This window comes from Taudactylus pleione, unplaced genomic scaffold (assembly GCF_031769625.1).
Source record: "Taudactylus pleione unplaced genomic scaffold, aTauple2 ptg000202l, whole genome shotgun sequence".
Taxonomy (NCBI): Eukaryota; Metazoa; Chordata; class Amphibia; order Anura; family Myobatrachidae; genus Taudactylus; species Taudactylus pleione.
Window position 1 is genome coordinate 3,855,213 of NW_028284604.1, and position 20,310 is coordinate 3,875,522.

Genomic DNA, 20,310 nt, shown 5'->3' on the forward strand with positions numbered 1-20,310 from the left:
TCCAAATCCATCCAGTGGAAGGCCCAGAGTAGGCTCCCTGGGTCAAAGTCCTGCCAAGCGCACTCTGCCGTGAGGTCCGACCGGGACCCCAACCACTCCGTTGGGCATCCTAGACCAATTGCTGCCCCTCTGTGAAGTTTTCAACCAAATCCATCCAGTGGAAAGCCCAGAACAGACACCCCGGGTCAAAGTTCTGCCCAGCGTAGACCAACGGGAGGTCCGACCGGGACCCTAACCCCCCTGGCCAAAATCCAACTAGACTACCTCGCCTTGGTTTCATTCCAATTGATGCAGGGGCGTATCTTCAAGTTGTTACGTCTTATTATGTGATGTTGTACAAGTCCATCCGGTGGAAGGCCAAGAATAGGATCCCTGGGTCAAAGTTTTTCCCGGCGCACTCCGCCGTGAAGTCCCCAACCACTCCATTAAGCATCCCAGACTAATTGCCACCCCTCTGTGAAGTTTTCATCCAAATCCATCCAGTGGAAGGCCCAGAACAGGTCAAAGTTCTGCCCAGCGTACATCAACGGGAGGTCCGACCGGGACCTCAACCCTCTAGTACAGAGGTTCCCAAACTCAGTCCTCAAGGCACCCCAACAGTTCAGGTTTTAGAGATATCCATGGTTGAGCACAGGTGATTAAATCAAATTGACTGAGGTACTTTTTAAGTCATGTGTGTTCAAACATGGAATTGTTCCGATTCGAGACTGAACAATATATCGTACGATATATCATATAGTTTGTACCCAGCTTTAGTCTTTCTCAGTATGTGTCTGTTCACATACCGAAGCACAAATTACATCTACACTCAGACATTTGGACTCAGATAATTTATTTTCTTTTATAAGTAATTTGTATGACTATATGTTTTACAGCTTCATATTTTGCCAATTACTTACATTTGTTGTCTATTCTGTATGTTTAACGTAGAGCTCTGCATATTTTGTATTGTGATTTGCTGCTGGATTGCAGCTAGTGTGATGTATTTGGCTTGAGTACCACGTTCACTATGCAAATAATCTTTAATATGCAGATAATAATAAATTAGGAAGTAAGCTTTAATTAAACAAAAATCTATCTACAGAAATGTAAAAATTACTAAGTGTGGTTAAAGGTGGAATACCAACCTGATGACCAAATTTTTTGTGTATAATTAATTTAAGAGACTAAGGGCCGGAAAAAATTAACCATGGTAATTTACTGTGTAAGGAAAAGGGTGGTAGCCTCTGGCTTTTATGCCGAGGCTATTCAATTATGATGTTCGTCATCTTGCATGGACGAACATCATCATTCCTGGACAAAAGTTCAGGAATGATGATGATCGTCCATGCAAGATGACGTTTTGCCTCTTTCTGAGTTCCGTTTTTTTGGAGGGAAAAATCCGAACTCAACGTGCAAACTCGAACCTATCCGAGCCTGCACATCCCTAGAAATTATGCAAAATATAAAAATACACAATAAAAATATCCTGAAGTCTCATAAACCCATGTTCTCAGTGCTATTCCTTCAGAAAAATGAATATCCTAAATAAATGCAGTGCAAACGGTGTGTTGTGTTACAGATTAAAGTCCCATATGAGTACTTCTGTACACGACAATAAAGCGCTTTTCCAGTAGATCTTTAAATGTACAAATTAATATTTAGATCAGTTTGATATATATTAATGCTAGTTGTGTGTCCATGAATGGCTCTCAATATATAGAAAGTCATGCAGGGCATTTAAGCAAAAACTGAAGCCAGAATCTAAATACTAGTCAACATATAATTTAATACAGAGCCAAAAAATTTAAGCTATATGGTTCTACTTTGAATTTAGTAATTGTCCAGCATGTGAAGCGGAAGCTCCAGATGAGCAGTATGCGATTCATGATATATTGGATAATAGCCTATCTCATTATCCAGTGATCACAGATATTGTACTGCTGTCTCATCATATTTCTCTTGTAATATTCCGGAATCCAGAGGGTCAAGGGGCGATCCAGAATATTGTTGAAAAAAAGCAGGCTTAACTTGTTTCTCCAGTGGTCCACCGGTCTCATTATAGGAGTGTCTCAGACGGCAGCTTACTTTGCACTTTTTCATGTTTGTCTTATTTTGCTCTCCCCTCCGTAGAACACGATCAGGCTTTTCAGACTTAGACCCGGTAATTTAAGGAAGATGCGAAAAGTCAGAAACTTTTCGCCTGTGCTTTCCACCGCATTTGCCTGTTTGGGATGCGAATTTGTGGCATGCGCGTCCCCGCGATTCACCCTGTTCAGTTGCAGGAGAGGCAAAAACGCAAATAGACGAATGCATAATAGGCGAAGTACAGAATAGAAAATTGATTGAAAAACTGACACAAGCGCTACCTCTTTAACCAAAAAAGTTCATGATAGATGATGATAAAGATGGTAGAATTACTTATGTAACTATGTCTGGTACATTGAAAACAATCATAGGGTGTACACTATTTATTGACATGGAACATATAAGTATAAAACACAATACATATGACACATAAAAACTTCAGCTTGGTAACTCTGATGTAAATAACTATGTCACCAAGAAATCACAGATGCATGACATATATAATACATATAAGTCCAATCCCGGTGTTTATAATATAAGGTGGCTGCTTTACCAGAATTATGCAGGTCATGGGCATAGGTGTAAAAAATTGCGGAGAGGTAGTCCTGGTCCCTCAAATCCACAGGTCCATTGATTCTCCACAATCCTGGTGCTGCAGAGGTTCTAACTCCCTCCTGCCAACGCGTTTCGGTACTCCGTGTACCTTTATCAAGGCCTGGAGGTGTAGATGATTGGGCTCTCTTAAATACCCCTTTTGATGATGACTTCCGGTTATCGCGGACCGGAAGTGGTCGTCCGTTTCTAATTGCAGTCCCTCTAATACATTCTGTATATCCTCCCAGCTTGAAAGCAGCATGTAGACATGTTCTTGTTTATTCTGAAGATTCCCTTTATTTATTTTCTATGAACGCTTGTTTATAGCGTCAAACCGGAAGTTCGAGTCGTCAAACCGGAAGTGACGTCATCAAGGGTTACGGAAAAATATGTCCCAGGAAATATGGAGCGTGAAATTAGTTCCACATCATAATAGGCTGGGACAGCAGCTATGTGAAATGGAGAATTTTGTTATTTACTTTGTGACAGGGTCAGCAGAATTCCAGATGAGGTAAATGTGGAATGTCCAGATCTGGACATTCCACATTTACCTCATCTGGAATTCTGCTGACCCTGTCACAAAGTAAATAACAAAATTCTCCATTTCACATAGCTGCTGTCCCAGCCTATTATGATGTGGAACTAATTTCACGCTCCATATTTCCTGGGACATGTTTTTCCGTAACCCTCGATGACGTCACTTCCGGTTTGACGACTCGAACTTCCGGTTTGACGCTATAAACAAGCGTTCATAGAAAATAAATAAAGGGAATCTTCGGAATAAACAAGAACATGTCTACATGCTGCTTTCAAGCTGTGAGGATATACAGTATTTTTTTTCGAGGGACTGCAATTAGAAACGGACGACCACTTCCGGTCCGCGATAACCGGAAGTCATCATCAAAAGGGGTATTTAAGAGAGCCCAATCATCTACACCTCCAGGCCTTGATAAAGGTACACGGAGTACCGAAACGCGTTGGCAGGAGGGAGTCAGAACCACTGCAGCACCAGGATTGTGGAGAATCAATGGACCTGTGGATTTGAGGGACCCGGACTACCTCTCCGCAATTTTTTACACCTATGCCCATGACCTGCATAATTCTGGTAAAGCAGCCACCTTATATTATAAACACCGGGATTGGACTTATATGTATTATATATGTCATGCATCTGTGATTTCTTGGTGACATAGTTATTTACATCAGAGTTACCAAGCTGAAGTTTTTATGTGTCATATGTATTGTGTTTTATACTTATATGTTCCATGTCAATAAATAGTGTACACCCTATGATTGTTTTCAATGTACCAGACATAGTTACATAAGTAATTCTACCATCTTTATCATCATCTATCATTAACTTTTTTGGTTAAAGAGGTAGCGCTTGTGTCAGTTTTTCAATCAATTTTTTAGTTCAAAGTTTATTAGTCCTTGGGGGGACTGAGATCTGACTGTTAGCTGCTCACTTTCAGGTGTAGCGCTGTATAAAAATTCCCGTTTTTCTTGCTGAAGTACAGAATAGATTGGGGGAATTAGTCTACCCCAAAATAAGACGCACTGACACTGGAAATCATTACAGATGTATACTATTAGCCCTAATAAAAGTACTTTGTGTCCTTAATTTGTGTTAAAAGCTTTCTAGAAGCATATTTCTAAAAGTGGTGAAAGATTATACAAAGTATTTTTTGTGGAAAATAAGTAGTCCTGTCAAATTTGGGATACTTTGAAAATGGGTGCTAGCATATTTTTGTAGTTCACTTTTAAAAATTGTGAAAAATCCACCTGCTGTGCATGCACCTGCAATCCTAAAAACATCTGCCCCATCCATACTGCCCCCCAAGGTGTCCACAGGGTTCTGAATCAATTCCCCACACTTGCACCCCAAAATAGAGATTTTGCACTTTTTGCCGCCTGCCATTCATTGGAGGAACTTTTCCGCCTATTCCAGTGCATTGCGTTTCCGCTTGAGCGAAAACGTCCTGGAATTGAATTTGAAGACGCAAACCAGGCGAAAATCAACAATAGGCGAAACTTTTTCGGTGATTTTGGCTTTTCGCGTCTAAATGAATACGGCCCTAAAGGTCCTAACATTGTTCCGGCGCTAATGGATCCCCCGGGGCTATCCAATGAACTCCAAAGTCCGCCCGACACAGCACTTATCAGGACTTTTTTTTTCGGGACCTAATGTGTCCTGAGAAAAAAATCCACAAAGTGCAGTTTTTTCACCCCTGAAACGGCGAAAACACATAGGTCTGTGAACTTATCACTGATCCGATTTGTTTTCGGGAGAAATATCATATTATTGTGTAATAGGATAGGGGGAAAAAAAATTGGCGAAAACAGGTATAATCGCCCAAAAAAAATCACAATTTTTCACCAATCGTGGCTAATAGGATACCCCTCTAAACGCGTGAAGTCACCTGTGTGTGACCAATGGAAGGGACTATCTTGGGTGTGTGGCTGCTATGGGGACCAGAGATGACGTGGAGAGGCAGTGGAGTTTACACCGCCACCCCCGACACAGTAAACTGTATACACATGTTCATACCATTAATATACTCCTCGGAAGCTCATTTGGAGAGCGAGAACCATTACTTGGCCGTAATCCAAAGAAAAAATGTCTCAATTCATGACTTTTTCGTTTGTGAAGGTTCTTCTAAAGTTCATACAGGCACAGCCAATACATTTATATTTCACATGCATACATTACGTATATTTTTAAATATTTGTCTATCAAAATAATCCACTGCGGAAGTTGTTTTCCTGTCTTTATGTTGAAACTGTCAAATAGATTCCAAATGTATTGCTGATTGCCTTTTTAAACAGTAATTAGTGTATAACAGCAGCTCTTTGCATGGACACCTGGCTTTAAGCAATTTTCTTAATGCATATTGTCAGGTAGATAATTCTTGTTGGTATGTTTTGGATCCAGACTTGCTTAATGAGATAGTACGACAATTAGTTCTCAAGGCTAAAGGCCTTTAACTCTACATATTGCAAGTGTGCACCTAGATAAATCTGACTTGTGCACCTAGATAAATCTGACTTGTGCACCTAGATAAATCTGACTTGTGCACCTAGATAAATCTGACTAAATGTTCTGGTGCAAAACCAGATTTCCGCAGCAGCAACTAAAATGGTAAAGAGCTGCTATTATAGACCTAACCTATTCTGATTGACAACTTTCCTGCTTCCTGGCATTGCATCTTTGTGCTGCTTTTAAGGTTCATCAGGGAATACTCATCATCCCCAACACTATCACAATGAAACAAATTATCTGAATATACTATATCTGCAAGAGAGATTAAATATATTTATATTTTGTGCATTATAAATGGTTTCTGTTGCAATTTATTTACTGTATTGGTTAGTAGCTCCAATTACAAATGGTGAAATTTACTTAATTCTGCTTGTCTCCTGTTGGGTATTTTAATCCCTGTTCCAGTGTTTTGTATTTATTGGGCAACTTAACCCATATCTGAAATTTGCTCATATAAGACCTTTTGCCTTGTGCTAGTTTTCTTTACCACTAATAAAATGCATTAAAGCGATTCTTAAAATAAAAAACAATACTTTCAATTACCCCATATTCACTTACAACTAGATGTATTTTTAAAATGTTGCTGCAGCAGTGTGTATTTTTTTTTTTTACCAGGCACTGAGGTTTATGTATCAAGCAGTGAAAAGTGTGGGGAAGTTGCCCATAGTAACCAATTAGCTCCTACCTATTATTTTCTAGACTGTACTTGGTAAAAGGATGCGGTCAAGATACCAGCGGGCGGGATATCCCGACACTCACATTCCGACATGGGACTAAAGACAGGCGTCGAAATCCTGATGCCTATCATTAGCCCCACTACTAAATCCCGACAACCTGCATACCGAACGAAGGTAAGCCGGGTGTGTTAGCATCTAGCCGCGGCCGGGGGGGGCGAGTTAGCTTTAGGGTTAGGCACCACTAGGGGGGGGGGGGTTCGGGTTAGGCACCCCCCAGGAGGGTTAGGTTTAGGTTGCATGGGGGGGTGTTAGATTTTGGCACTAACCGGGGGAGGGGAGGGTCAGAGTACTTACCTGCTGCTGTCGGGATTTCAACCAATCGAGTTGCCGCTGTCGGTATTTGCTCTGCCGGCATTACATACCGATTCCCTTTGTAAAAGCTGCTTCACAGCTGATTGGTTGCTAAGGGCAACTTCTCCACTGGTCAACTTCTCCACGCTTTTCACTAATTGATACATAAACTCCACTGTCTGCTCGTTATCTACTGCAGGTGAACACATTTGAGAAGATTAGGGACCTCCAATGACATCCCAAACAAAACGTTTATACCAGGTTGTTTTTAAAGTATGTTTTTGTACATTTAAATATTCAAGATTATAAACTGTGTTTTTCTTTTCTTTGAAAACAGAATCAGTACAGGTTTGAGGGAACTGGCTTTCCAAAAATTCCGCAACTTATAGAACACCATTATACAACAAAACAAGTCATAACTAAGAAGTCTGGAGTGGTTCTATTAAATCCTATTGTTAAGGTATGTAGAAATACTGATTTTCTAGGTTAAGTATAAAAGGAGTTTTCATTTACAGTAATAGTTGTGTATTCTGCAGTAAATTTGTAGGTAATAAGGTAATTTGTAATACAATTCATGTCCTCCAAACAGTAACGCTCATCTTTGAACTTATCTTGCGGATGTTCTTGCTCAGGGAGTCTTAAATGCCGTGCCAGTAGGTTGCACAATCATTTTTCTCCTTTCTGTGATGGATAGTTTAAATTTATAGTATCTTATTTTAGCTTTAATTCACACAGTTTTTGTAAGCTCACAATGTAATTTCACTTAATGCGTTTGTTTTTCCATTTTATATTAACAATAACTAGAGATTGAATTGAAAATATTATTATCCTTTTTTTATATGGCACCGCAAGGGTTCCGCAGCGCCTAACAAAGTACATAAACAAATGAGCGAACACGAAAATAACGACTTACAGTACAAAACAATACAGGATAAGAACATAGTTTATAAACATTGCTGCAATAGCGATCATAACACTCAAAAAAGCAGCAGGGCGTCAGCAACCAAGTGTTAGGTGCCCTTGTGGGGAGTTTGGAGTAGATGATCATATGAGTAAGGGAAGGAGAAGCACATGTGGGAAGAGGGCCCTGCTTGTGAGAGCTTACATTCTAAAGGGGAGGGGTAGACAGTGAGGAAGAAGCATGGAGCAGCAGGTTAGGATGAGAGCTGGAAGGCTATGATGAAGTAGTGAGTCTTGAGAGCCCATTTGAAGATTTGTAGAGAGTTGGAGAGTCTGATAGGGAAAGGGGGAGAGTTCCAGAGGTAGGGAGCAGCACGTGCGAAATCTTGGAGGCAGGAGTGGGAGGAAGTAATCAGTAGGCAAGAGAGGAGGCATGCATTTGTAGGAAAGGGAGGGAATTTAGTGTGATACAGATGAAGTTGTGGTGGTGAGGAGGGTGGATGCTGAGCTTAGTGGTGTGGTAGTAGGACCATTATGAGGGAGAAAAGAATGAAAGTGGAGTAACAGGAGAGGAGAGGAGGGGGAGGGAAGCAATACAGACAGAGGAGGGGAGATAAGGGGAGGAATAGGTGGAGGAGACTTGGGAGGGGGGGTGGATAGAGGTGGGGACAGGTGGCAGAATAAAGGATTTGGTAGGTACTGAGTAAAGGGAGAATTTGAAGAAAACATGGTCATTGTGTAAATGAGGTAACAAGGGGGAGGAAAACAGAGTAGGAATAGAGGGTCTCATTCAGACCCGGTCGCAAGCGCCGATGCGCTTGCAACCGGGTCGATGGTCCCCACAGAGCATGCGCACGACGGAGCCGGCTGTAAATGAGGACAACTATAAAAATGTCATAGCAATATGATAAATAGTGATAAATGTAGTAACTAGTTTATTGTCCGCCGTTAAGTAACATCAGCAGTAATGTTTGCAGCACTCTTTTTTTTTTTGATCTTTTCTTTAATAAAGTGTACTTTTCTTTGTACAATATGCAGTAATTGAGGTTTTTTTTATGACAGTGGTGTCTTTAAACTATTTGCACACTTTTGATGTGAAATATCTACAAATACCTATATGCACTGCAGGATTTATTTATTTTGTTGAAGTTGAAGATTTGGACTGTGCGAACAAGCAGCATATTTTCTTTTTGTGTTGTGTAACCTCCCTTTTAGACTATAAATGATAAATGGCTTTATAATTGCTGTGATTTCTACAGAATGATCATTACATTAAGAGCTTAGGAAGAAAAGTAATAAAATGCATTAGGCAGAATGTATTTTTCCATCTTTAGCTTTGCATTTTAGAGACAACAGATGCAATAATGAAATCCAATTTTGTAGTCCTATTTAGTTTGTGGTGAGTGGAGAAAAATGACAGCTCTCCTCTCCGGTACATCACACTGTAACTGTTTATCCTCATTTCATAACCATCATGTGGATTGCCATTTATTTTTATAATAAGAGAATGCTTTATTTCTCACTACTGAAAACAGCTAAAATGACCTTTTAAATGATTTATAATATAATTATATGTTGCAAAAACGTTTCTACAATATGTAAAAACTAATTGCTTTCTGTAAACCCTCATAGTTGTCCTTCCTCTCTTTCAAAACCTAATTAATAAGTTTTCTTGAAAGACCACTAAACTTAAAATACAACTTGCCTTATAGAAAGGAACTAAGGGAACACCCCTGATTTTTCAGCAACTTATGGTCCGGCACCTCTTATAATCCTGACAAATTTCCTGTGCGTGGCCACTGGCGGCGCTGAGTCCGTGCTTACATTTATTTTTCCTAGTTGTGACTTCCAAGAACAGTACAAATGTCAGTGGTGATATATAGCGTAAACACAAGTCCATATCAATGCAGGAAGAGGTGGAAATGTTAAGAAAACCTAAACCGTAGTGTTTCGGTGCGAAAGTTGTGTGATCGGTATGGTATTGGTTCATCAACTGTATATTTAATTTTACATGACCACTATTAGTCCGGCAAAACTGATAATCCAGAACAGTTCTGGAACAAAGGGTGCCGGAAAATTGGTGGTGTACCTGTACTAATCACATTCACAAGTGGCTATGTTAAAGCTCACATACCTACATACAACTTGAGGAGTTTGCATTCTCTAGCAGCGTGCAAGGTATTCTCTCATCCACTATTTTCTGACAAAGGTAATCAAAATAGGCTGATTACATTGTCCTGCAATGTAGTTAGGGCTGGTACAGACAAGTGACTATACTTGTGCAGTGAAAGATGTGCTTAATTTATTTTTCAATGTGGCTAGTATACAGTATAGGGATTTATCCCTGGCCCATGGTATGCACCCAGTGGTATGCTCACATCAAGTTTAGCATAGATATATATTATAGACCTATTCATATATTCCCACAACTATTCTTCTGCGCTACGGAAGATAAATGTTTTCCGTATACAGTTGGGAAGGCACTGCGTTCACCCATTAATACCAATAAGTTAATTTAAGAAATGTAACACAAATAAAGCCGATTACATGCTAATAGCTTATCCAGCGTTATCTCTGACCTTTATCAGCCTACTGGGCTCAACTACTCACCATCTACAATGTACTTGGAGACCTCTCATCTATGAGACTCCTACTATATCTGCTTTAACAGGGTGGAGGTCCTCATCATAGTTCAAAGCAATATCTTTGCCAAAAGAGGGCTCTGAATTACAATTCTCAGGACTGGTAATTTACCTGTATTAATCATGCTGTATTTTTTAGAAACCTATTTTTCAAGGACTAAAGGGGAGATGTGTTAACATTCAGCTTACGTTCAGTAAATGCATGATCATGTTTCACCCAATAGGTGAAGCAGGGACAATTACGGTATGTATGAAAAAACATTTTGACGAAGAGGGAGAGTGTTACCTTTCCTCTCCACAGAATCATTCTCTCCCTCTTTCTGCATAAGACCAGCACTTGCAGTGAATCTGCACATGTGCCAGTTGAAACTTCCCAGCGGCACCCGCTGCTATATTGGAAAATAAAATGTACATGGTCTTTTGTAAGCAGTTACCACTTCCCTGCATTATTACATGGTAACTGCTGCACATAATATGCGCAGTTACCGATTTTTGCACCCATTAAAGGTATATCGGCATCAGCTGTGCTGCAGGACAGATGCGATATGTCTGTTAGCGAAGTCGTTCACAGACAAAGCATCTGTACACACCTGCCGATGCACTATGCAATATGTTGTTCGGCTGATTGAACTACATATCACATAGTGTGTATCCAGTCTAATAGTGTTATGTTTACAGTATTTTGTTCTACACCCATAATTACTTCTATGTTTATGGGACTGCTTACATATAAAAGAAAGGAGTCCCCTCTTTCAAACTATGTGGCCCTCTTAGCGCTACGGGAAAACATATTTTTTCATAGGTATCTGCCCCATAACGGCACGCAGACTTATGGGGACACCCTGTCTTGAAAGAGGGGAGTCTCCACTTTCAATAATGTGACCCCTTAGTAGTTATTTTCTGGTGATATCCAGACAATAACTGAAACAGTATACAAAAAATACAATTTTAAATGAATGGAAATCTAAATCACTCATCTCCCCCATCTTGTGTCAAATTAAATAAGTGCCTTCTCTAATGCAGTAGGTTGTCTAGTTTATAAAATACTAAGCCTTGCTGAGACATAAAAAGCATTTAACCACTTACAGATGTGTCCACATACATCTATCCTCATTGCGCTACAAGTCGAGTTACACAACACGTGAGAGCTGTGTGACTCAGTAGCTCTGACAGTCTTTTCGTGCAACTTTTCACCTTCAAATGCGTCTTATTCGCACAGTGATGCAAATAGGATGCACAAACAGCTTCTGCTTTTTAAAATTATATGCGGCATTCTTCGGGGTCCATAGGGATCCACACGTATACTATGGGGATATTATGGCACCAAACAGTTAAAGCTTCAGCTCCAAGGATGCCTGGGGTCCTCCTCCATATATTCCCCACCCCTAGCCCTAGGACTTCAGTTGTTCATTTGCTGCGGCAGGATCAAGACGCACCTCTGTAACGGGACTGCTCAGGTAGTCCTAAGCTTTTATTTTATTTTTATGTTTTTGGGCTGGCAGTACCAAGTGTCTGAATTAAGACGCATGTACTGCGACTCCATCTACCTCCACTGGGCCGCAACACCAGCAACCGGGCTGGTGATTTCGGCAGGACGCCGCTGAGCTTGCTAGCAGGATTGCTGCGACCCGGACTGTCAGTTAAGGCGATTCCTAACTTGTCGGGAATCGCACGCGGCAGTCCTTGCCTCTGGTGAGACGCACCAGAAGCCGCTGCAGTCAGGGCCCGGGCATTGTCCGCGTCCTCACTATACCATCGGGGCCGTATCGTCTGACGCCGGGGATTGGCAGCAGACTCTTCTGCTGCCTCGAGGCCAGCGTACCCGGCTGGTTAACGCAGCTTAGGGGAGGTAGGCGCTCCCTCGGCAGCTCCTCCCCCAACCCAGACACTGTCCCTACGATGGGTTTCGCGCATCTGGGTTGCTCCGCCTACCCTCCACGTGTGTATAAGATGCTCGTTGTGCACCCTCAGTGCGCCCTGTAGCTGTTGGTCTCAGGAGGCTTTGGGTTAGTCTCCCTGTATACCCCTCCCTTGGTTAAGGTATATAGTGTTTTATATCCTACCATTCCTTTGTGTTTTGTGTAGTTGATTTAGAGTCGATTGTAATTTTATTACATATGCATTGTATGTGACTGTTTGCTAGGTGCTGTATTGACACTGTCTTTTTTTTTCTGTCTGTCAATTATAACTATCACTGTTTTTTCTCGCTATCCTCTTGGGGTGGAGGTTTTTCTCTGAGTACTTCACATTCATTAAGATTTTGTGAAGGCTGTCACATAACATTGCAATTATTGTCTTTATTGAACATGTCAAAAGATAAAGGGATACAGGAGGGGGAGCCCTCTGTGCTGGTTTCTTGTAAATCATGTATGACCTATTTGTCCCCTCAGGACATTAAGGATGGTTTGTGTGTTGTCTGTTATAAAGAGTCACCTCACCAGTCCAGTTTACCTTTCCCTGGACAAGAGCCATCTTGGGTATCCTCTCTGTCCCAGGTAAAGAAGCAGTTTGTGTATTGTATGTCTGCTTCCACACTGCCTCCTTGGATGGGGTGTCCACAGCATTCCATGTTTACACCTCTTATTCATCCTTCTTGGAAGGATGTTTATGGCTATTCTAGTCAGAGTATGGCACCATCTAATGTTGATAGCAGACCGGTTGATAGCAGACTAAGGCACCTAAGCACAAGTTATCTTTTTATCAGTCTGCTCGACATATGGATTCAGATGCTTCATCAGAGGAATCAGATGATACGCAAGGTTCCTCTCCAGGGTCTAGCTCGGGGGAGGTGAGCCATCCGTCCACAGTGGATGTTCCTTCTTTGGTGAAGGCGGTTAAATCAATCCTAGATATTCAGGATGATGAACCAGCTCATAGTAAGAAGACTCCAGTGTTTAATCACCACCGGAAGGTGGTCAAAATGGAGTTTCCTGTATCTGAACAGCTCACTGAGCTTATGGATGAGGCATGGGGTAACCCTGACAAACGTTTTTATGGAAATAAGAGAATAATATCGTTGTATCCTTTCCTGGCTTCTGTGTGTACTAAGCAGTAGGTACTACTGTGGATGCTCATGTGACGCATTTAATCATAAATCCTACATTGCCAATTCCGTCAGCATCTTCCCTGAAGGATTCCATGGATAAAAAAAATTGAAGCATGTCTTAACACAATATTTTCATCATCTGGAGCTGTTACTCGTCCAGCTATGGCTAGAGCCTTGGTAGACAAAATTGTTGAAGAATGGATGGGCGCATTGGAAGATTCTCTACCAATGCTACCAGAGAACAGATGATGTATATCTCCCATATATGGGAAGCGGCTTCCTATCTGGAAGGAGCTGCTGTAGATGCTGGAATTTTGGCTTCTAAAGCATCAGCAACTTCAATAGTGGCACGCAGGGCCCTTTGGTTAAGATCCTGGAAAGCTCATACAGGATCAAAGAAGGCGCTGGAAGTTTTACCTCTCTATGGAAAAGTACTTTTTGGAGCAGAGTTGGAAAAAAAAATAATAGCTACTCTGGCGGCTTCAAAGTCAGCAGGTTTGCCATCTACGGCGACTATAAAGTCTAGGCATGTTTCTTTTCGGTCCTTTTATCCTCAGGGACGAGTAAGGGAACAGTCTTCCCTTAAGACGTCTAGTTTTCACAAAATGTCAAGGCGACAAACTTAAGAGGTCTGGCCCGGCAAGATGTCCAGCTTCTAAACTGGATGACAAACCCTTGGTCTGATGGTAAGGGCCTCCTCCTGCGGGATCCCAGGATGAGAGGTCGACTTCTTCAGTTTGTGGATTGTTGGTGTCAAACAACAGATGCCTGGGTCAGAGAAGTGATCTCTCAGAGGTATTCCCTCATTTTCAGTAGGCATCCTCCCCAGAAGTTTTTTTTTCACATTTTTCCAGCAGACGCAGTCAAGGCTTTAGCTCTTCTGGAAGCCATTCACTCCCTGCGGCAGGCTGGGGGTAATAATCCCGGTTCCTGTGTCACAACAGGGAAGGGGTTATTACTCCAATCTATTTCTGGTTCAGAAACTGAATGGGGCTTATCGCCCTATACTAAATCAAAAAACCCTCAACAGGTTTATCAATGTACCCAAGTTTCGTATGGAAACTCTCTGGTCAATTATTTTGCCAATGGAGCCGTGGGATTACATGGTTTCCCTGGACATTCAGGATGCATATCTGCTTGTTCCTAGTATACCATCCCACCAGCAATTTTTACAGTTTGATGTTCTTCAGCAACATTACCAATTTCAGGCTCTACCCTTTGGTCTATCTATGGCTCCCCGGGTATTTACCAACATAATGGAAGTCATGACGGCCTATCTCAGGTGTCAGGGAGTCAGAATTCTGCCATATCTGGACGACCTTCATATATTCACACAGACTCCGGTTGTTTTACAAAACCATCTTCAACTGACCATAGGCTGCTTGCAAAAGCACGGCTGGATCATAAATTGGTAGAAATCATCTCTTTCTCCAACACAGCAGATGGTACATCTGGGAGCTCTTCTGGATTCTCGGGCACAGACAGAATTTCTGACCAAGGACAAGGTTGTGGCCCTATCATTGCGAATATGCAATCTGCTACGCAATCGAAAGGTATCCATTCTGTTAGCAATGCAGGTCCTGGGATCAATGGTATCCACCTTTGACATTGTGTGGTATTCTCCGTTCCTTTCCAGGCCTCTGCAAAGATTGATTCTCTCCAAGTGGAACGGAGAGTATCATCTAATAAGGTCCCAGAGGATCCTTCTTACTCCAGAGGTTTGTCACTCCCTCCTGTGGTGGCTGAGAGAGGATCATCTGAACAAAAAGTGCATATTCTGGATTCCAAATTGGGTGCTGCTCACCACAGACTCCAGTCTTCGCGGATGGGGAGCAGTGACAGGTCATCACACATTTTATAGAAGATGGACAAATCAGATAAGTCATCTGCCAATAAACATTCTGGAACTGCGAGCATTATATAAAGCACTTGTCAGGGCACAGGACCTGCTCCAGGGTAAGCCGGTCCAGATCCAGTCCGACAATACGACAACAGTGGCCTAGCTCAATCATCAGGGAGGCACAAGAAGTTACGCAGCCATGAAATAAGTAACAAGGTTTCTCATTTGGGCAGAACGTCATCTTCCGGCCATCTCGGCAATATTCATACCGGGGGTACTCAATTGGAAAGCAGACTTCCTAAGTCACCTGGACATACACGCCGGAGAGTGGTCTCTACATCTGCAAGTGTTTCAGCTCCTGGTAAACAAATGTGGTCTACCAGAGAGAGATCTCATGGCCTCATGTCACAATCACAAGGTTCCCAGGTACAGGTCCATGTCCAGGGACCCATCAGCAGCCTTCGTGGACGTACTAGCAGTAAGATGGGACTTCAAGCTGGTGTATCTCTTTCCTCCGATCTCCCTCCCCCTAAGAGTTCTTAGGAAATTCAAGCAGATAGGCGGAACAGTAATACTGGTGACTCTGGCTTGGTCCAGATGTCATTGGTTCACCGACATACAGAAGCTGTCAATAGACAGTCCGTATCCTCTTCCTCTATGGTAGGATCTGCTAACGCAGGGTCCCTGCCGGCATCCGGACTTACCTCGTCTGGCTTTGACGGCGTGGCTCTTGAATCTTCCATCCTAAGAGCAAAAGGTTTTTCAAGTTCTGTAATTCAGACGATGCTTAGGGCACGGAAGCCTGCCTCTGCCTGCATATATTACAGAGTTTGGCATTATTTTGGTCAATGGTGTTCCCACAGGAAGCATGATCCTAAGGTGTTTAGGATTTCCAGGGTACTGGCTTTTCTCCAGGCAGGTTTAGACTGTGGTCTCCACCTGGCTACTTTGAGAGTGCAGGTTTCTGCACTCTGTCTGGTTCCAGAGGAAGATTACCTCATTACCAGATGTTAGAATTTTTTTCCAAGGAGTTCTGTGACTTAAGCCTCCTTTTGTTTCACCGGTAGCACCGTGGATTTGTCTTTGGTTCTTAAGGGGCTACAAGCTCACCAATTTGAACCTCTAGATTCTGTAGATTCAAAGTGGTTGACAGCGAAGACACTTTTTTTTCTTCTCGCTATCTCTTCTACTCGCAGAGTATCTGATTTGGCAGCACTGTCTAGTCTCTCCCCGTTTTTGATTTTTCACCAGGATAAAGCTGTTCTTCGTACAAAGGAGGGTTAACTTCCTAATGTAGTGTATTGTTTTCATGTGAATGAAGAAATTGTTCCAGCTTTTCAGGCTCTAGCTCTTTCTGTAGGTGAAGCCTCCCTGGATGTAGTTTGTGTTCTCCGTATCTATCTACAAACTCTGTTAGAAAATCAGTTGATCTTTTTGCATTATATGGTATTTTACAAACGAGGATGGCCAGCTAATAAGCGGACTTGGGCGAGATGGCTACACATGACTATCTCCCAGGCATACTCACAGGCTAATCTCTCTGTTCCAAGCATGGTGACAGTACATTCTACTCAGTGTGTAGGGCCATCATGGGCACTTAGTCGTGGTGCCTCTGCTGAATAATTGTGCAAGGCAGCCACGTGGTCTTCTGTTCACACTTTTCTTAGGTTCTATGCCTTTGATTCTTTTGCCTCTCAGGATGCTTCCTTTGGGCGACGAGTTACCTTTCTGCTCAGGAGCGTCCCCCACCCTAGGGGAACTGCTTTAGGACATCCCCATGGTATCCCTGTGGATCCCTATGGACCCCGTAGAAGAAAATCAGAGTTATAGTAGACTTACCTAGATAACTCCTTTTCTTCGAGGACCATAGGGTCCACAGGGCACCCATCCTGACGCACCTTGCTGAATGGGCAATTTTTTCTTTCGGTCACGGATTCCCTCATCTTGTGTAAGAGAGTGTTTCTTCCTTCTCCTCTTTCCTTCTCCTGCCTTGAGGCTTGTTAACTAAACTGAAGTCCTATCGCTAGGGGCGGCGTATATATGGAGGATGACCCGAGGCATCCTGGGAGCTGAAACTTTATCTGTTTAATGCCTGGTCTCTCCAACCATAATATCCCCATGGTATCCCTGTGGGACCCTATGGACCTCAAAGAAAAAGCGTTATCTAGGCAAGTCTAACGTGACGCTGATTTTACGTGTGCAACTGCGAGTGCGCCTGCATGCAAAATGCTACATTACAATATCGGGCTGTGACAATGTCAGTGTCAATCGGCCACTCGATATGTGTTCCCTGACATTGCAACTGGGCGGGCTTTTGAAATGCCAACCCAGTTGAGCTAGCAGTCACCGGCGGTTCCTGCAGTAAGCCGACGTACCATACACACAGCCAGATGCGCCAATATATCAGATATATCGGCCATCTGCTGTGCTGCAGAGCAGATGCAGGAGTGTATCTAGGGATCCGAGCGCCCCTGGCAAAGTAAGGGGCTGGTGCCCCCCCCATGGGTTGTTTTCATGTGTTCCTGTAAGCTCAGCAGAGAGACCTGGCAGAGTAAGATGAAGTGGGGCATACACACAGGCGAGTGTTGTGTGCGAACAATTAGAGTGTGTCATGCATGTTGCAGCTGGCACTCAGTATCCATGGGACACCTTTACTGGGGTCCATTGGCCAGATCTGGTGACTGTCCCCTGTCCAGCCTCTGTCTTCTAAGCAGCTGAATAACAGCTCTTTTAACATTCCCCTGCTAGAGGGAAAAAAGCCACTGACTGATAATGAACATAATGAGCAAGTAATGGCCATGCGTTCTCCCCTGTTTGTCAGTCTGCGAGCCGTGTTTGGGTTTGAGGCCGGTGCCAAATGTAAACAGGCAGCCGCTTGTTGTCTGGCGCTGGGACAGTGACAGTCCTAGCGCCGTCGCTGAAGTGAGTGCTGGTACAGATGTGATATGACTGTGAATGATGTTGTCCACAGACAAATTTGGGTTACTCGCTCACGATATATCGGCAGTTCAATCGAATAGCTGATATATCAACCAGAGTCTACCCAGCTTTAGCCTAAAGGCCTAATCTTTTATTTATAAAATAGTTTTTATGGACTTGTGCAACTTTATGCTGTATGTGTATGGTATTTCAGTTTTCATTTTTAAAATTGGTTGTCTAAGTATATAGGTGAATGACAGGTATGAATGAGGTTCTGTTGTTTTTGTCATGTGTTACACCTTTTATTTTGGCTTTGTCACTTAAAATGAAAGTGTGTCTAATCGATAGCTTTTGAATTTCATTTTTATTTTCCTTCACAAGAGCGCTTTTGTTACCCTTTAAGTAATTGCTGATTCCACAATTTCTAATCTATTTGAGCATTGCCCTGACATTTATCTTTAATAGCAGTTCCAGAAGATGAGAGGATGTGTAGAATTTCATAAAGGACAGCAATAGAATAATCACCATACTGTTCAAGATTCTAAACTATATTAAGGGGACACTTTTTACGTAAACTACTGTGCAAAAAAAGTACCCTTGTTGGCATGAATAAAGTGTAATAACAATGTGTAGAGCAATAGAATTTTTATATAATCAGTGTAAAAGAAGAAAAATCAAAATAGTTTTTCTCTCAAAAATGTGGGAACTAGTAGGCTACTTTGGAACAATGAAGTGCCATGCTAAATAAATAGCTCACTGGTGTGCAGCTGTCTGGCTGAATTACAAGCTCACTGGTGTGCAGGTGCTGAGCTCAATAACTAGCTCATACATGTGTAGCTTCTTGGCTGAATAACTAGCTCACAAGTGTGCATGTGCCAGGCTGACTAAGTAGCTTACAAGTGTGCAGGTGCCAGGCTGAAAATGTAGCTTAACAAGTGTGCAGGTGCCAGGCTGAAAAAGTAGCTTAACAAGTGTGCAGGTGCCAGGCTGAAAAAGTAGCTCTCAAGTGTGCAGGTGCCAGGCTGAAAAAGTAGCTTACAAGTGTGCAGGTGCCAGGCTGAAAAAGTAGCTTACAAGTGTGCAGGTGCCAGGCTGAAAAAGTAGCTTACAAGTGTGCAGGTGCCAGGCTGAAAAAGTAGCTTAACAAGTGTGCAGGTGCCAGGCTGAAATAGTAGCTCTCAAGTGTGCAGATGCCAGGCTAAATAACTAGGTCACAATTCCGCCATGGGCTTATGGCTTTCAGTTTTAACAAATACCCCACACGACTAGTAACAGGGTTCATTCTAACATGTGTTCTATCCACAATGCTCCAACAAATGCTATTCAATCCTAAATACTCAAACTGGCCACCAAAGTGTACTGCGTGTGGCCAACTTGAGTGGAGTTGCAATAAAACAAAAAAAGTTAAACCGTTATATATAAAATGGCATAAAATGTAGTGTTGAATTTTCCTGTATTGTCACTGTTGCATTGCTGAAAAGTATAATGAATGATATTTTTTGTCTGGCCAAATGGCTGTGTTTCATCTCTCCAGAGTTTCTCTGAGAAAACTGGTTATGTACCTATATAAAAGCACCAAATCTAGTTATCCAATTACTCCATTCCAGATCAGTGAAGATATAACCTCTGTTCCCCACAACTGTATAAAAAGTTATATACTCATACATTCAAGAGTCTTAAAACAGCCATTTAAAAAGTAGAATACTGTTGCCACAATAACCTCACTGCATACATCCTGATGTTTTTTACCTCCTATCCAGGAAATCATGGAAAGGAGGTACTGATGGAAAGTTCAGGGGGTATGCTAACACTGTCCAGCTGCTTATGGCACCGTCCCCTGCTGCGCTGTTGCATGATTTACTTAATCAACCATTGTGAAGGGGGTTAGAAAGTTGTTCGGCGTGAATCACGTTAAGTCTCGTGTTATGTCTAAGGCCCATATTCAATTAGCCACGGTAAAAAATGGTATCTCTTGTTAATTTAACATGCATATCACCTGGTAATTTCACTTAACGCATGTATGCGCACTCCCTTCTCAATTAGAAAATGCTTATTCCGGAGTTTTCATGGTAATTGTAGCTGGTAATTCCCGCATTAAGTGTGGATAAAAATGGAGAAATCAGCTTGTACCATCCAAAAAATGCAAATAATGGATAACCGTATAGAAAAAGGCACCATCAGGGGTGTAACTCCTGAAGAAACACATTGATTCCATAGCTTATGCTGAACAATTG

The 20,310-nt window shown here is 42.2% G+C and overlaps 1 protein-coding gene across 7 annotated transcripts in view; it reads left to right on the forward strand.

Annotated features, from left to right (window-relative positions):
* FER (FER tyrosine kinase) overlaps positions 1-20,310 on the forward strand; it is a 275,704-nt gene that overhangs the window by 123,138 nt on the left and 132,256 nt on the right. For all 7 annotated transcript variants that reach the window (XM_088477673.1, XM_088477672.1, XM_088477676.1 and 4 more), the window contains one exon: positions 7,067-7,189. In XM_088477673.1, the coding sequence (XP_088333799.1) occupies positions 7,067-7,189 (123 nt within the window). The remainder of the gene's footprint in view (positions 1-7,066; positions 7,190-20,310) is intronic.